This window comes from Heterodontus francisci, chromosome 33 (genome assembly GCF_036365525.1).
Source record: "Heterodontus francisci isolate sHetFra1 chromosome 33, sHetFra1.hap1, whole genome shotgun sequence".
Lineage (NCBI taxonomy): Eukaryota > Metazoa > Chordata > Chondrichthyes > Heterodontiformes > Heterodontidae > Heterodontus > Heterodontus francisci.
Window position 1 is genome coordinate 18,642,621 of NC_090403.1, and position 17,327 is coordinate 18,659,947.

Below are 17,327 nucleotides of genomic sequence, written 5' to 3' on the forward strand. Positions count from 1 at the left end.
GCCTGCTCCACCATTTAATACGATCATGGCTGATCTCATCTTGGCCTCAAGTCACTTTCCTGCCCGTTCTCCATAACCCTTCAACCCATTACTAATTAAAAATCTGTCTATCTCCTCAAATTTACTCAATGTCCCAGCATCCACCGCACTTTGGGGTAGTGAATTCCACAAACTCACGACCTTTTTGGAGAAGTAATTTCTCTTCATCTCTGTTTTAAATCTGCTACCCCTTATCCTAAAACTATGACCTCTTGTTCCAGATTGCCCCACAAGTGGAAACATCCTCTCTACGTCTAATTTGTCAATCCCCTTAATCATCTTATATACCTCAATTAGATCTCCTCTCATTCTTCTGAACTCTAGAGAGTAAAGGCCTAAACTGCTCAATCTCTCTTCATAAGACAAACCCCTCATCCAGTGAACCTCCTCTGAACTGCCTCCAATGCAACTACATCCCTCCTCAAGTAAGGGGACCAAAACTGTATGCGATACTCCAGGTGCAGTCTCACTAATGCCTTGTACAGTTGCAGCAATACTTCCCTACTTTTATACTTTAGCAATAAATGACAAAATTCCATTTGCCTTCCTTATTACCTGCTGTACCTGCATACTAGTTTTCTGCGATTCATGCACAAGGACACCTAGATGCCTCTGCACCAAAGCACTCTGAGGTTTCTCTCCATTTAGATAATAATTTGCCTTTTTATTCTTCCGACCAAAATGGATAACCTCACACTTATCCACATTAAAGTCCATCTGCCAAATTTTGGCCCATTCACCTAACCTATCCATATCCATTTGTAAATTTCTTATTTCTTTATTGCAACTTACTATCCCACTTATTTTAGTGTCATCTGCAAATTTGGCTATAGTACTTTCTATCCCTGCATCCAAGTTATTAATATAGATTGTAAATAGTTGGGGCCCGAGGACCGAACCCTGTGGCACCCCACTAGTTACACATTGCCAACCAGAAAAGGACCCATTTATCCCGACTCTCTGTTTTCTGTTGGTTAGCCAATCCTCTATCGTAGCTAATAAATTGCCCCATACCCCATGTGAACTTACCTTGTGTGATCCTTTTGTGCGGCACCTTATCAAATGTCTTCTAGAAGTCCAGATAAACTACATCTACAGGATCCCCATTATCCACTTTACTTGTTACATCTTCGAAAAACTCTAGTAAATCAGTCAAACAATATTTACCCTTCATAAAACCATGCTGACTCTGGTGGATTGCGTTTTGACTTTCTAAATGTCCTGTTATTACTTCCTTAATAATGGATTTTAACAATTTCCCAACGACAGATGTTAAACTAACTGGTCTATAGTTTCCTATTTTCTGCCTCTCTCCCTTTTTGAATAAGCGTGTTATATTAGCATTTTTCCAATCCACTGGAACCTTTCCCGCATCCAGGGAATTTTGGAATATTATAACCAACGGATCCACTATCTGTTGCCATTTCCTTTAAGACCCTAGGATGTAGGCCATTAGACCCTGGGGACTTGTCTGCCTTCAATCCCAATAGTTTGCTCAGTACTTTTTTCCTAGTGATGATTGTTCTAAGTTCCTCCCTTTCTATAACTTCTGCATTCTTCTTCTTTGGCCTCCTTGTCTCGAGAGACAATGGGTAAGCGCCTGGAGGTGGTCAGTGGTTTGTGAAGCAGCGCCTGGAGTCGCTATAAAGTCCAATTCTAGAGTGTCAGACTCTTCCACAGGCGCTGCAGATAAAATTGGTTGCCGGGGCTGTTACACAGTTGGCTCTCGCCTTGCACTTCTGTCTTTTTTCCTGCCAACTGCTCAGTCTCTTCCATTCGCCACACTTTAGCCCCGCCTTTATGGCTGTCCGCCAGCTCTGGTGATCACTGGCAACTGACTCCCACGACTTGTGATCAATGTCACAGGACTTCATGTTTGCAGACGTCTTTAAAGCGGAGACATGGACGGCCGGTGGGTCTGATACCAGTGACAAGCTCACTGTACAATGTGTCCTTGGGGATCCCGCCATTTTCCATGCGGCTCACATGGCCAAGCCATCTCAAGCGCCGCTGGCTTAGTAGGGTGTGTATGCTGGGGATGTTGGTCGCCTCGAGGAATTCTGTGTTGGAGATACAGTCCTGCCACCTGATGCCAAGGATTCTCCGGAGGCAGCGAAGATGGAAAGAATTGAGATATTGCTCTTGGCTGACATACGTTGTCCAGGCCTCGCTGCCGTAGAGCAAGGTACTGAGGACACAGACTCGATACACTCGGACTTTTGTGTTCCGTGTCAGTGTGCCATTTTCCATTTTGCATTACCTTCTGCATTACCTGTTACTGTTGGGATGGTACTAATGTCCTCCACCGTGAAAACGGAGGCAAAATACTGATTTAATGTCTCTGCCATTTCTGTGTTCCTCACTATTAACTCCCTAGTCGCATCCTCCAAGGACCAACATTCACTTTAGCTACTCTCTTCCTTTTATATACTTATAGAAGCTTTTGCTATCCGTTTTTATATTTTGCGCTAGTTTTCTTTCATAATTTACCTTTGCTATTTTTATTACTTTTTTAGTTACCCTTTGTTGATCTTTAAAAGTTTCCCAATCTTCCAGCTTGCCACTGGCTTTTGCAATATGGGGTATGCCTTAGTTTTTGTCTTTATGTTATCCTTAACTTCCTTGTTTAGCCATGGATGTTTTTTCCCCCTCTTACAATCTTTCTTCCTCTCTGGAATATATTTTAGTTGGGAGGAATTGAATATCCCCTTAAACATCTGCCACTGCTCATCAACTGTCCTACCTTTTCGGCTTCCTGCCCAGTCCACTAGGGCCACATCTGTCCTCATGCCTATATAATTACCTTTGTTTAACTCCAGAACGCTAATGTGGGACTCCAGTTTCTCACTCTCAAACTCAATTTGAAATTCTAGCATGCTATGATCACTCTTCCCTCGAGGATCCTTAACTATGAGATCATTTATTAATCCCACCTCATTACACAATACCAAATCTAGAATAGCCTGCTCCCTGGTTGGTTCCACAACATATTGCTCCAAAAAACAATCTCTAATAGATTCAATGAACTCTCCCTCGAGGCTACCCTTGCCCATATGATTAATCTAGTCTATATGCATATTAAAATCACCAATGATTATTGCCATACCTTTCTTACAAGCCCCCAGTATTTCCTGGTTTATACTGTGCCCCACTGCGGAACTACTGTTTGGAGACCTATAGATTACTTCCACCAGGGTCTTCTTTCCCTGGCTATTTTTTATTTCTACCCAGACTGATTCTACATCTTGATCTCCAGTGCCTACATCATTCCTCACTACAGCACTGATCTCTTCCTTTACTAATAAAGCTACACCACTTCCTTTTCCTTCCTGCCTATCCTTCCGAAATACTGAGTACCCTTGGATATTCAAGTCCCAAACCTGGTTTCCCTGCAACCACATCTCAGTAATTGCCACTAAATTATACCCACTCATCTCTCTTTGCACTGTTAATTCATTAATTTTATTCTGAATGCTTTGTGCATTCAGATACAAAGCCTCTAAGTTTGTTCGATTATCAAATTTCTCTACTCCTTGGTGCAATATGACGTTCACACGTTCTGTCCCTACCTTTTATTTTCTGGTAACAAGCAGCCTCATCACTAACCTGCACTCCTACCTTCTCCTTTAACTTTGACTTCCTAATTTTCCATGCAACTGAACCCTTCCCCCCACTATTTATTTAAAGCCCTATCTACAGCCCTAGTTATGTGATTCGCCAGGACTCTGGTCCCAGCATGATTCAAGTGGAGCCCGTCCCATCGGAACAGCTCCCTCCTGCCCCAGTACTGGTGCCAATGTCCCATGAATTCAAACTCATTTTTCCCACACCAATCTTTGAGCCACACATTTACCTCTTTAATCTTATTGACCCTTTGCTAATTAGCTTGTGGCTTAGGTAGTAATCTAGAGATTACTACCTTTTTGGTTCTGCGTTTTAATTTAGCCCCTAGCTGCTCATATTCCCTCAGCAGAACCTCTATCCTCTTTCTACTTATATCATTGGTACCTACATAGACCACAACAACTGGATCTTTCCCCACCCACTCCAAGTTCCTCTGCAGCCCAGATGAGATATCCCGAACCCTGGCACCAGGTAGGCAACACAGCCTTCGGGACTTTCGATCCTGGCCACAGAGAACAGTGTCTATGTCCCTAACTATACTATCCCCGATTACGACTACATTTCTCTTTTCTCCCCCCACTTGAATGGCTCCCTGTACCACGGTGCTGTGGTCAGTTTGCTCATCCTCCCTACAGTCCCTGCTCTTGTCCACACAGGGAGCAAGAATCTCAAACCTGTTGGACAAGGACAAGGGCTGAGGCTCCTGCAACACTACCTCCTGGATCCCTCTACCTGCCTCACTCATAGTCACACCCTCCTGTCCCTGACCACTGGCCAAATTCAAGCTAGTTAATCTAAGGTGTATGACTGTCTCCTGAAACAGTGTCCAGGGAACTCTCCCCCTCCCTGATGTATCGCAGTGTCCGAAGCTCAGACTCCAGCTCATCAACTCTGAGCCGGAGCTCCTCCAGCAGCCAACACTTGCTACAGATGCGGTCACTAGGAACCACAATGGGGTCCACCAGCTCCCACATCATGCAGGTACAACACATCACCTGGCCCTGTATCTCTATTTTATATCATTAGATTTTAATTTGTTTTTTAAAATTTCTGACTGGTCTTTAGTTTTTAACCTGTAAAATATTTCTCCTATTCACCTTTAATCTGAAATCAACTTAGAATAGGTAATTCAAATTAGCAGTTACTTACCAACCAATGAACTTACGGTTTTCCTGTGCTGTCACTTTTTTACTCTGTTTTTACTCCCTTAAATTACCCAAAAATTAGATTTACACTAGAACCTTGATTCCCTAAAATAACACTACCTCCTATATTAAGAACTTTAGACCTTTCTCTTTACTTTAGTTACTTACTGAGCTATTTAGAGTTATTCCCTGACAGCTGTTACTCACCAACCAATCATCTTGCAGCTTTCCTGTGATGTCACTGTTGATTTTTTTTTTAAAACTCCGGCGCTCCTGGACTGCTCCTGGAAGGTTAGTCCCACTTGCTGAGTGAACTCTCGCTCTGTCTCCCGGTCTCTTTATGCTCCAGTTCCGCTCTCGCTGTGTCCCGCTTGCTGAGTGAACATGGCAGCCAATTAACACACAAGGTCTACAAATGGCATAAATGTAGATCATCTGTTTTTAGTGATGTTGTTTGAGGGATAAATACTGGCTGAGACTCCAGGGAGAACTCCCTTGCAAAGAGGACCTTTGTTTAAGGTCTTATCCAGAATATATTACTTCCGACAGTGCAGCATCCCCTCAGTATGACATTGAAATGTCAGCCTAAATAATATGCTCAAGTTGGAGTTGAACCTAAGACCTTCCACCACAGAGGTGAGAATACTACCAACGAAGCCACAGTTTTAAGTGGTTCAGCGAGAGAAACTTGTGTCACACCAACGTGCTCTATTGAATGATAATTTTCTTTAATCCACTGACTGGAGACCTGAATTTATATTTTTTTGAATACATTTTAAAAAGTAACAGATAAAAGATAACTTTGCTAGCAGCTTAAGATGGCCACCTAATTTGCAACACTGTATCCTACATTGGCATCAGGTGGCAGGACTATATCTCCAACACAGAAGTCCTTGAAGCGGCCAACATCCCCAGCTTATACACACTACTGAGTCAGCGGCGCTTGAGATGGCTTGGCCATGTGAGCCACATGGAAGATGGCAGGATCCCCAAAGACACATTGTACAGCGAGCTCGCCACTGGTATCAGACCCACCGGCCGTCCATGTCTCCGTTATAAAGACGTCTGCAAACGCGACATGAAATCGTGTGACATTGATCACAAGTCGTGGGAGTCAGTTGCCAGCATTCGCCAGAGCTGGCGGGCAGCCATAAAGACAGGGCTAAATTGTGGCGAGTCGAAGAGACTTAGTAGTTGGCAGGAAAAAAGACAGAGGCGCAAGGGGAGAGCCAACTGTGCAACAGCCCCAACAAACAAATTTCTCTGCAGCACCTGTGGAAGAGCCTGTCACTCCAGAATTGGCCTTTATAGCCACTCCAGGCGCTGCTTCACAAACCACTGACCACCTCCAGGCGCGTATCCATTGTCTCTCGAGATAAGGAGGCCCAAAAGAAAGATCCTACATTGCAAGGCCAGTGAGGTGGAGATGAAATATTTGCGCATCCCAGCAAGAACCAAGACCCAGGAAGTTTAAGGGAGCTGCCTGTTCTCTTTAGCAAGAAGAAATACATTGCTAATTACCATGCTTGAGTCACTGGGTGACTGTCATGTAACAAACCCCCCCCCCCCCCCCATCTGTGGTTTTAAGCTGGTGTTTCTCTGCAGCAGGTTGAGAAGCATCCGGACCCTGACATGTGCAGACCCAAGTAGGGGGTCCCTCCTCTCTATCTCTCCATTCCAGCTTGCAAGTTGCAAACCCTGCCTGCTGACTGATCACCTCTGCATACTCCAGCTACAATCAGAAACACCTTTGGAGGAAATCATTCACATTGTTGTCTCCAAGAGACCCACTGAATCAGTCATCTACCTCTTCGAACTAAAAGCCTTAGGACCACTGAATCAGCTGGAAGCCAGCCGAATCACCAAACTCTACAGACTGTATACCCTTTTTTCTATGGACTCTAACTCAACCAATCTACCCTTCCCCACTCTGTAACCTATTTGTCTGTGTGTGAACCTTTAGTGAGTGTGCGTGCGAAAGTTGGCGTGTAGTTTATTATTTTGACTTAGCTTGGTTTAAGTACAATAAAGTTAACCATTTTCTTTGTTAAACTCAAGAAAATCTGCCTGATTACTTACTTGCTATGATCATAACAAGGACCAATCAAATATCTACTGAACTGGCCAGTACCTTTTACCTTTTGGGCCTCCTTATCTCGAGAGACAATGGATACGCGCCTGGAGGTGGTCAGTGGTTTGTGAAGCAGCGCCTGGAGTGGCTATAAAGGCCAATTCTGGAGTGACAGGCTCTTCCACAGGTGCTGCAGAGAAATTTGTTTGTTGGGGCTGTTGCACAGTTGGCTCTCCCCTTGCGCCTCTGTCTTTTTTCCTGCCAACTACTAAGTCTCTTCGACTCGCCACAATTTAGCCCTGTCTTTATGGCTGCCCGCCAGCTCTGGCGAATGTTGGCAACTGACTCCCACGACTTGTGATCAATGTCACACGATTTCATGTCGCGTTTGCAGACGTCTTTATAACGGAGACATGGACGGCCGGTGGGTCTGATACCAGTGGCGAGCTCGCTGTACGATGTGTCTTTGGGGATCCTGCCATCTTCCATGCGGCTCACGTGGCCAAGCCATCTCAAGCGCCGCTGATTCAGTAGTGTGTATAAGCTGGGGATGTTGGCCGCTTCAAGGACTTCTGTGTTGGAGATATAGTCCTGCCACCTGATGCCAAGTATTCTCCGAAGGCAGCGAAGTGGACTGAACTGGCCAGTATATCCACTTTAAAAAATAATTAAACCTGTTGTGTTCAAACAAGGAGAGGGAAACGAGGGAAGCCCTTTGACTCCTCCTCACTTGACCATAACACTTCTCTTATCAAACGGCAAACATTGGATTCTTTATCCAATTGCATTACCCATTGACCCAAAGGAGTAAGAGATGTGAATTGTCATTGCCATGGACAGAAAAATGGGGCTCGGATGTCAGGAAAGTTGCTGAAGGGAGAAGGGATTGAGGAGGGGGAATGGTCAGTTAAGTGCTTGGGCTAAGTGATCTTTTCCCATTCAATAAACATTTCCGGATCAACAAACTTCTGATGGGGATGCAACATAGTTTCATTGCGGTCCCTAGGCCACACTGCCTGGCTGTGCTGGATCACCATATCAAGTCTCAATTAGGAAGGTAACTTTCCCACCATTATTCATTTATATCCTCCTCAATACCAGGGATCTGCCAGTGTCCATGGAGCTGTGTCCCAGTGGGGCTGGTACCTGTTTGACAACAGTCACTGTAGTTCATGGTCAATCTGAGACAGTGCTCCCCACACTCTTCTTTCCCACAATCCCTGCCTTAATTTATCTCCTCCTCAATGTGATTGTAATCAGTCTCCTGTCCCGCAGGTTCCGCAACAGCCAACGACTATATTCCAGAATCTCTCCGGTCTGCAGCATCTTCAAATTCCACCAATCAGGAATGGGCATGTGAAGGAAGGTAAGATGATCAAAGACTAACTGGCAGTAATAAATTAAATCTTTGCACTTGAAGTGTTTCAACATGGCTCACAGTGGGGGGCATTGAGAATTTGCACTCTCCATGGTTAACGCTCTGTGTTGGGAGCACTCTGTCAGATTGACAAGGAAGTATAGGGATTGTTGTCAAACAGATAACAGTCCTATTTTATTGTCTCTTTCTAGATTAATACAAACAAAGCTGAAGGGCAGGTATAAAGGTTGAATGCAAAGCTTTAATGGAGACTTGTTGCTTCAGTTCACAAGTTCTAACTGTGCAAGAGAACTGAATTTTGTGATATTGCATCACTTCCTGTGATGACATATATATTAGAATAACCATATAATTTAATGATTATATTTAACATGCTGACAAATAGACCATCACAACAGCCCCCTTCTCTTAAATGATAACCCAATACAGTATAACATTAATATGTTTATGAATAAGCAACCATTATGAGATATAAGAAATTGGACAACTATATCACTGTTTGTCTATATTTGGAACTGTACTGGCTGTCAGCTGACTCACCCAGATCTTGTGACAATGACATGTGGGTGTGTTCTCAAACTGTCCGTCCTCTTTTCCTGAAGATTGTGTTTGGGAGGATTGTCCTCAGTTGTCGTTGTGTTGCTTGTTGTCTCTTCGTCTGCAAAATATACGCGGGTACGGGTAGGCAATGTTGGTTGTGCATGGCTAGCAGAGAGTCCCGAGGTGAAATCAATTCCTTCGCAGTATTTGGTGTTGCCACCTCATACGAACATGGTTCATCAGAGGGTCACTGACCTGAAACGTTAACTCTGCTTCTCTCTCCACAGATGCTGCCAGACATACTGAGTATTTCCAGCATTTCTTGTTTTTATTTCAGATTTCCAGCATCTGCAGTATGTTGCTTTTATGAAATTTGGAGTGATAGTCAGTCACTAGCAGATAGTCTTCTCTGCCCACAGAGTACAGATCGGTTGCTATCTTAGTCCATGGTGATGACTGTATGTCATGCAGTTGGAGAAGCTCTTTCTGTTGACTAGCTTGGTGTTCTTGAAACGCATCACAAGATCTCACCACCTGGTCAATGTCCTTGCTGATGCTGGGCCAGAACACGGATGCACGAGCAAGTCATCTCGTCCTCTCTATTCCCACGTGTCCTTGGTGGAACTGTCCAAGTATATCAGACTGAAGTGTTGCCGGAATGAATACTTGGTGTCCTTTGAATAGTATTCCATTGGATATACAGATTTTGTCTCGATATGGCAATGCGTTCTCAGATCCATTGGGATCTCCTGAATGGTCTCGAGCCAACTCTCTACAACAATCTGCCACAGAGCTCAGAGTATGGGGTCTTGAGAGGTCTCCCTCTGGAGTTCCTCTCTCTTGTTATGACTGAAGCACATGTGATCCATGTTGCAGACATCCTCCAAGCTTCATCCACCTGGAAGTCGAGTGGTATGTCTCACACCTTCCCAGGGTTGGGCAGTTCTACTCTGTGTTTGATTGGACCATCTGACTACTGGGTTTGTATTTGACATCACAATTATAACCCTGAATCCTGATGAGTAACCTCTGGAGTCGAGGCGGTGCACTCGTGAGCGGTTTTCTCCAGATCATCTCCAGTAGTTTATGATCTGTCTTGACCGTGAACTCTTTTCCGAATAAGAAAGTGTGGAACCTGGTGATCCCGAAGACAAAAGTGAGAGTTTCTTATTCATTATTGGAGTAATTTCTTTGCGCTGGCAACAGATTTTTTGAATGAAATGCGACAAGCTTGCCATCTTGAAGAAAACATGCACTGAGACCTTTCTGTGATGTGTCCACTGCTAATATTGTTACATTCCGTGGGTCATAGTATTGAAGACATGATTCGGCTGACAATGCTTGTTTCAACACATTGAATGCATGTTGGTGATGGTCCTGCCATAGGAATGGCATGTCTTTCTTCAGAAATTCTCTTAGTGGAGATGCCTTCTCCCAGAAGCTCAGTATGTAACCCGCAAGAAAGTTAGAAATAGACCTAGACACCTTCGGAGGTCCTGAGGTGTTGGCATTGACTGGATGTCTTCGATCTTCCCAGAATCCGGGCGGATACCTGAGCCTGAGGAAATGGCACCGAAAAAATTTATGTGATCTTGCTGTGAAAATTGCTGTGAACAAAAACCTTCACGTCTGGCTGTCTCCATTACCAAGTGTAGGTTTCTGTCTTCCGCTCGTCTTCCGTGCATCCTACTATGGTGATATCGTCCGCAATACACACACAGCCCGGTACTCGTTCCATTATCTGATCCATGTGCTGTTTGAAATATATCCTGGCTGACCAACAGCCCAAATGGTAAACAGAGGAAACAGAACCTGCCAAAAGGAGTTCTGAACGTTGTTAACTCTTGTGACTCTTTTGACAAGTGTACAAACCAATATCCGTTTTTTTGCGTCTAATTCGGAAAAGAGTTTTGCTCCAGTAAACGTTGACTTTAACTTTTCAAGCATTGGTATCGAATGAGGACGTCTCTTTAAGGTTTTTTTAGTCTCCTTGGGTCTAAACATAGTCAAATTGAACCGTCCTTCTTGATTGCAGTCATGATGGAACTGCACCAGTCCGTGTGATGCTGCATTCATCGAATGATGTCTCATTTTTCCATTCCATCCAGTTCCACCTTAAACTTTTCTCGAATGTGCAAGCTGCAATTTCAGGGTCGATTGATTGATGGTGTTGCACCTTCTTTAAGGCGTAGGATTGCATCCCCATGGAAATTCCCAACCATGTCAAACCAGTCTGGGTACAACCTCTGGAAGTCTTGTACCGATCCAGTGGCTGTGCACCTGTTTTGACTGCTGTGGTCTACTGACTGGGTCAGCTCATGGATGGTGACCATGTTAAGTTTTCACACTCACAGCCCTGCTACTGCTGGTCTGACACATCCACTGTGTAGAATATCTAATAGACCATGTTTACTCTTTGTACCTGCATCCCAGGTCTAGGGAACCTAGGCACATTATCATCAAGCCATTGTATGCCAGAAGCTTCATTCTTGTGGGTTAGACCACAGACTTCCATGCCTCGTGGTACATGTCCTTGAGAATGCAGAAGGGTAGAGTGTTGGCACTTGCACCTGTGTCAATCTTCACTCTCGGTCAATGCCGTCCAGCTTTACTGGGGCAGACAATCTGGAATGTCGCAAACTGTTTCTCTCTCACTCAGACACACACCAGTCTCTTTCTAATTTAAAAACACCAGTGTCTCTCTCTCACACATACATCAGTCTCTCTCTCTCTCCCTCTCTCACATACACACACACTCTCTCCCTCTCTATTTGTGCTGCATTCACAAGCAACCCGACACAGAGAAGACTCGATTCAATGAACCGGGGGCTGCTACTGGCCTCATACCGTCCTCAGGCGTGGACCCCACCCATTTACCTCATAACAGTTTCATGCCCTCTTGAACTCTTTCTTTGAAGTTCTTTTCAATTTTCCCTTACGATACTTATTGACTATCAGTCTCATGCCAGCATTTAGCCTTAGATGGAGTTGTTTGGAGGGTAAATGGTGGTGTAGTGGTAATGTCACTGGTCTGCTAATGCAGAGGCCCAGGTTAATACCCTGGGGATAACAGTTCAAATCCCACCATGCCAATTGGTGAAATTTAAATTCAATTAATTAATAACAATCCGGAATTGGAAGCTACTGTCAGTAATGGTGCCAGGAAACTATCATCGATTGTTGTAAAAACTCATCTGGTTCACTAATGTCCTTTAGGGAAGGAAATCTGCTGTCCTTACCTGGTCTGGCCTACATGTGACTCCAGATCCACAGCAATGTGGTTGACTCTTAACTGCCCTCTGAAATGGCCTAGCAAGCCACTCAGTTACCAAAGGCAATTAGGGATGGACAACAAATGCTGGCCTTGCCAGCAACACTCAGATCCCATGAAAGAATAAAGAAAAGCTTCTGTTTGGTTAACCGAATGGACCTGTTCAGCTAAGGTGATTCTGTGAAATAGCTGTTCAGCTGTAGCGTCTTCACCTCTATCCACCTCATCCATTTTAGTTGGGCACTCCCTCATTTCGTGGATGTGTCTAAAGGCCTGCTTGAGTCTGCAATTGAAACCCGACCCAACCCGAGCCCGACAGAACCACATCTGACCCAAGCCCGTCCCGGCCCGAGTCCTTTGATTTTTTCCCACACCCGACCCGACCCGAACTCCGGAATGAAGTAGATTATATTAAAGAGGTTGTGCTCTACCTTGGATGGAATCGCTCACTGCAGACTAGTACGGAGTCCGGATGCATGTTTCCCACCTTGACGTCCTGGCTGTCACTGTGTCCGACCCGACTCGACACAACCCGAACCCGACACATGTCGTCGGGCTTGGGTCGGGTTTTCCATGCTCTAGATGGGTCTTTGCTTTTGGTGATGTCTGAAAGTGCCTCACCTCCCTTTGCCTCTGGGTGACAGTTTGTGCACTGCCCGCTCTGGCTTCTCCCCATGTTCCTGCTGCTGGACCTTCTGCAATGTTTGACCCAGTGCCCTCTATTCCCACATGCCTTGAACGTGTCTGCATATGGCAGGCATCTACCTGGTTGGTGGGAGAGTCCGCAGCTACTGCACAACTTGTTCTGCCTGCGTACCTTGGATATTGTACCGAGAGGCAATTCAGACCCTAAGGCTTGAAAACACTTCCTTCCTGCAATATTTACCTCCTATCTGCGTCTGTGCTGTAGTATGCTCTCCATACGATGTCCCTTCAGCTTTTCCGGGAGGTCTTTCTGGAATGCCTCAATGGGAGTGGAGGCAATAACTAACTCCATAATTCCTTGTGAGAGTTCAGCATCAGAGAATTCACATTCTTTTGCTTTCTCTGTGCATGGTTTACAAAGTCGTCCCAGCTCTTGATGGCTTTCTATCTATACTGCATGAGTTGGAGGCGGTGTACTCTGAATTAACTTTAATCTTACGCTGACTTTCTAATGTTGCCCATAGCTTTGATGGATTCTTCTGGTCAGCAGCAGATAAACCAAACGTATTGATTCTGCACAGACCTTCGTTTCCTACGGCGATCCTAATTTTTATAGCCTGCTTCTCTGCATCCACAACCTCGTGGTCTAGGAAACATAGGTTTAATCCTCTGCTTAAACAGTTTGATCGCTCCTGGGACATCAGGTGCTTTCCAGTCCATCTATGGAAATCTGGCTTCCATAGCCTAAGCCTTCTACTCTTTTCTCTCAAAGGCACAAAGCTTGCTTTAAAAGTTGCAGCAAGCTGCGATGTCTGCAGAGCTGAGTAGGAGTCACAGCCTGAGCTGTGTTGTCGCAGCGCGGGCTTGTGAGCGTATAGGGAGGAGGGGCCATGGTGTCAGGGTCAGCAGTGCGTCCAATCGCCTTCAACCTCTACATACACCATTGCTCTTCTGATGTGAGCGCTGTGATCCAGTCGCAGTGCTTCAGGTAGGGCTTCCGACTTGAGTTGTCATCTTCAGCTGCTGATCAATGCTGTCGACTCACTATCACTGCCACCATATTGTATTAACTCCTTCTCGATTAATACAAACAAAGCTCAAGCGCAGGCATGGGGGTTGAACACGAAGCTTCAATAGAGACTTCTTGTCGCTTCAGTTTACACGTGCTAACGATGCAAGAGAACTGAATCATATGATATTGCATCACTACCTGTGATGGCATGCATATTAGCATAAACATATATTTAAATGATTATATTTAACATACTACCAAATACACTATCACAGCAAGCCCCACTGGGGCAAAGCTCCATGGGCACTGACACACTCCAAGTCCCAACCCACAATTGATCTACTGTTATGTGACTGTAGATAGTGGGTGTTAGTAGGCTACTCAACTGTACTGGGCCTCACCCTGAGTTTGCCCCTGGCCTCACCTGCTGTGCAAATGCACACACTTTCTAGTAGGGGTTTACTGGATTGTAGTTGTGCGTGGAAACAGCAGGCAGTGGTCTGCACGGAACGTCCTCAAGGCCCTACGGGAAAAGGAGACGGGGGATCCTGTCGGATGGTTCCCTGAGCAGACCGCCAAAGTCATTTGGCGTAATGCCTCATCACCAGAACTTTCAAACAAGCACCAAGATGTAGCTTGGCTGGTGGTGAGAAGGGCCCTCCCCGTCAGATCCTTCATGCACGCCCGAAGTCTCGCCCCCTCCGCGCAATGCCCCCACAGTGGCTGTGGTGGGGAAGAGACGGTTGCCCACCTCCTCCTGGAATGTGTCTTTGCAAAGCAGCTGTGGAAAGAGATGCAGTGGTTTTTGTCGAGGTTCATCCCAAGCAGCTCTGTAACACAGGAGTCTGTGCTCTATGGGCTGTTCCCAGGGTCGCACACCGAGACAAACATCAACTGCTGCTGGAGGACTATCAATTCAGTGTAAGACGCCCTTTGGTCTGCCCAAAACCTGCTGGTCTTCCAGCGCAAAGAGTTGTCCACGACCGAATGTTGCAGACTGGCACATTCCAAGGTCCAGGACTACGTGCTGAGGGACGCACTAAAGCTTGGGGCAGCCGCAGCAAAGGCTCAATGGGGAAAGATCACTGTGTAAGGTCCCCCCACCAAGCTGAACTGGGGGGGCTGGATCCATGGGAAACCCCTCGAACTGTATCGGGAACATTTTGTGTGCTGTAAAATGTAAAAATGTATCTGGCAGGACAATGAAATGGAAGAGTTGTGAGGCAACTCATGATTGTATAGAAGGAAACTGATCACCTTTGCACTGTTTGTATTTTTTGACTTGATGCTGTTTTAAACTGTTTGGGAATGTAATTTTTATAGATTTTTATGAATAAAGTATATTTTGGAAATTAAAAAAAAAGTGCGGGCAATTTCGTCCCCATTCTTAATGTGTGTGGTACCCTGATAGAGATGAAGTTAATCAGCAGAGACTGTGGGTGGAACCTGGACCCTGGTGGTCAGGATGGCTCACTACTAGATTAAATGGGGAGTCATTGGGGAACAGCGGCCAGGATTTAAAGAGTTAATTTATAGACGGTTCTGCAAGTTGGCACTTTGTCTTTTCACAGATAATACTCTGTTTTTGATCCAACCATGAGTGAATGTCCTCTCTTTCAACTCTAACAGTGTGAAATGCATTTAAGGAAATCTCAACCCTCTCCCTATTGGGTGCACAACACATGAAATGGCATTGAATTTGACTCCCTTTCAAAGAAAACACTGGTTGGCTGGTGAGGGAAAATGAAATGTCACTGATGCAGAACAGGGGCACTCCGAGATTGAACAATTACTGTACCTGTCCTGGGAGTATTTGCTGGGACAATGTAGAGGGAGCTTTACTCTGTATCGAACCCCATTTTTTTTTCTTTTTCTTTCTTTTTTTAAGGTGGCCTTTGTACCCCAGGTCCCTTTTATATATTTTTGTTGAGGGGGCCTTTATTCCCCAAGCCCCCTTTATATAAATTCAAAATAACATTATTAAAAACAGATAAATAAAACAAACACTCAAATTAAAATAACATTGTCTGCATCGATGATGCACTCCAGCCCCTGCGGTGCCCACCGGTTGCGGAAGGCCTCAAGTGAACCGGCGGACACCGCATGCTCCTTCTCCAGGGAGACCTGGGTATGAATGTAACCTTGGAAGAGGGGCAGGCAATCAGGGCACCAGACCCCCCGATGGCCTGCAGCCTGGACCTGTGAATTGCCAACCTGGCCAGACCCAGGAGCAGACTGATGAGGAGATCCTCCTCCCAGCTCATGCCCCTCCACACCAGGTGCCCAAAGATCAGGAGCGTGGGGCTGAAGTGCAACCAAAACTTGAGCAGCAGCCCCTTCAAATACTCGAACAGGGGCTGCAACCTCGCACATTCCATATATACATGGAGGCCGCAGAAATTACAGGTGGCCTGGGAGTCCGTGAACTGACTTAAAAGCCTATTGCGCGGGACTGCCCTATGCAGCACCCTCCATCCCAGGTCCTTGACGTAAAGGGGGAGGACTCCCGCATAGGGAGACCTCCACCGGGCTTTCCCCTTGCCACCAGATGGCAACATGGACTGCCATGGCACGTCTGGGCGGCAGACGAGGGCGAGGAAGTGGAGAGTGTGCAGGAGCAGCCCGTACAGGAAACCCCTCTGCGCCCTGTGGAATGGCACGGAGGGCATTTCCGAGAGGCGGCTCAGGTTGCACGCGACCGGCTCCCGAGGTGGGTTTCGGGACCTGGGGCCAATGAGCAGTTCCGGCCGAGCGGGGCTCAGCTCAGCCGGGAGCACAGAGCACACCCGAGCCCCCTTGTCAGCCGCAGTGAGGGGCGTCCTGGGGGCTTCAGCTACTCATCCTGTCGGTCCGTTCTCGCTGAATGGATCCGGAGAGAACAACGTGCTGTAATAGTTATGGACCAAAAGGCCCATTCCCTCCGGATCCGTGATGGAGGATCCATCGTCGGCCAGCAGCTAAATGAGCTGCTTACGGACGCCTTTCCATGTTGCCAGCGAGTAGAAGAAGGGTCCAAATCTTGATCCGTGATCTCACATAAATGCCTCGGGACCCTATGAGCCGCAGGTCCCTCAGCATGCCCTTCTTCTCTTTGTACACCTGCCACAGGGCTGGGTCCGCGACGGCCCGACCGAGATGGGACTCCAAGTCTAGCACCTCCCTCTCTAGATTCCCGCCTCTTGGTTGACCCCTTCGCATACTCCTGACAGAAGACACAAATGTGAGTCTTGCCCATGTCCCATCATAGCCTCAAGGAGGGGAAGCCCCCCTGGTTCCTTCTCCAGATGGCCCAGAATCGAAGGAACGAGTCCCAGAGTCGCTTGTCCTCCAGCAGCCAGTTGTTAAAGTGTCAGTACGTGGACCCCGCCTGCATGCGGAGCAGAGTGAACTCTACCCACACCAGGTGGTGGTCAGTGCATGGCACCAGCCACATGGAGGCCGCAAAGGCGAAGGGGACGTACGCCTATGAAAAGTAGAGGCGGTCGATTCGGGACCGTCCTCCTCCAGACCTCCATGTGAAGGCACTGGAATTCGGATGGAGATTCCGCCAGACGTCCACCAAGTTAAGGGAGCTGATCAGTCCCCTCAACTTCTCTACCGAT

The 17,327-nt window shown here is 46.3% G+C and overlaps 1 protein-coding gene across 6 annotated transcripts in view; it reads left to right on the forward strand.

Moving 5' to 3' along the window:
- LOC137347889 (proline-rich protein 29-like) overlaps nucleotides 1-17,327 on the forward strand; it is a 70,042-nt gene that overhangs the window by 32,975 nt on the left and 19,740 nt on the right. For all 6 annotated transcript variants that reach the window (XM_068012930.1, XM_068012932.1, XM_068012929.1 and 3 more), the window contains exon 2: nucleotides 8,155-8,245. In XM_068012930.1, coding sequence (XP_067869031.1) covers nucleotides 8,155-8,245 — 91 coding nt within the window. The remainder of the gene's footprint in view (nucleotides 1-8,154; nucleotides 8,246-17,327) is intronic.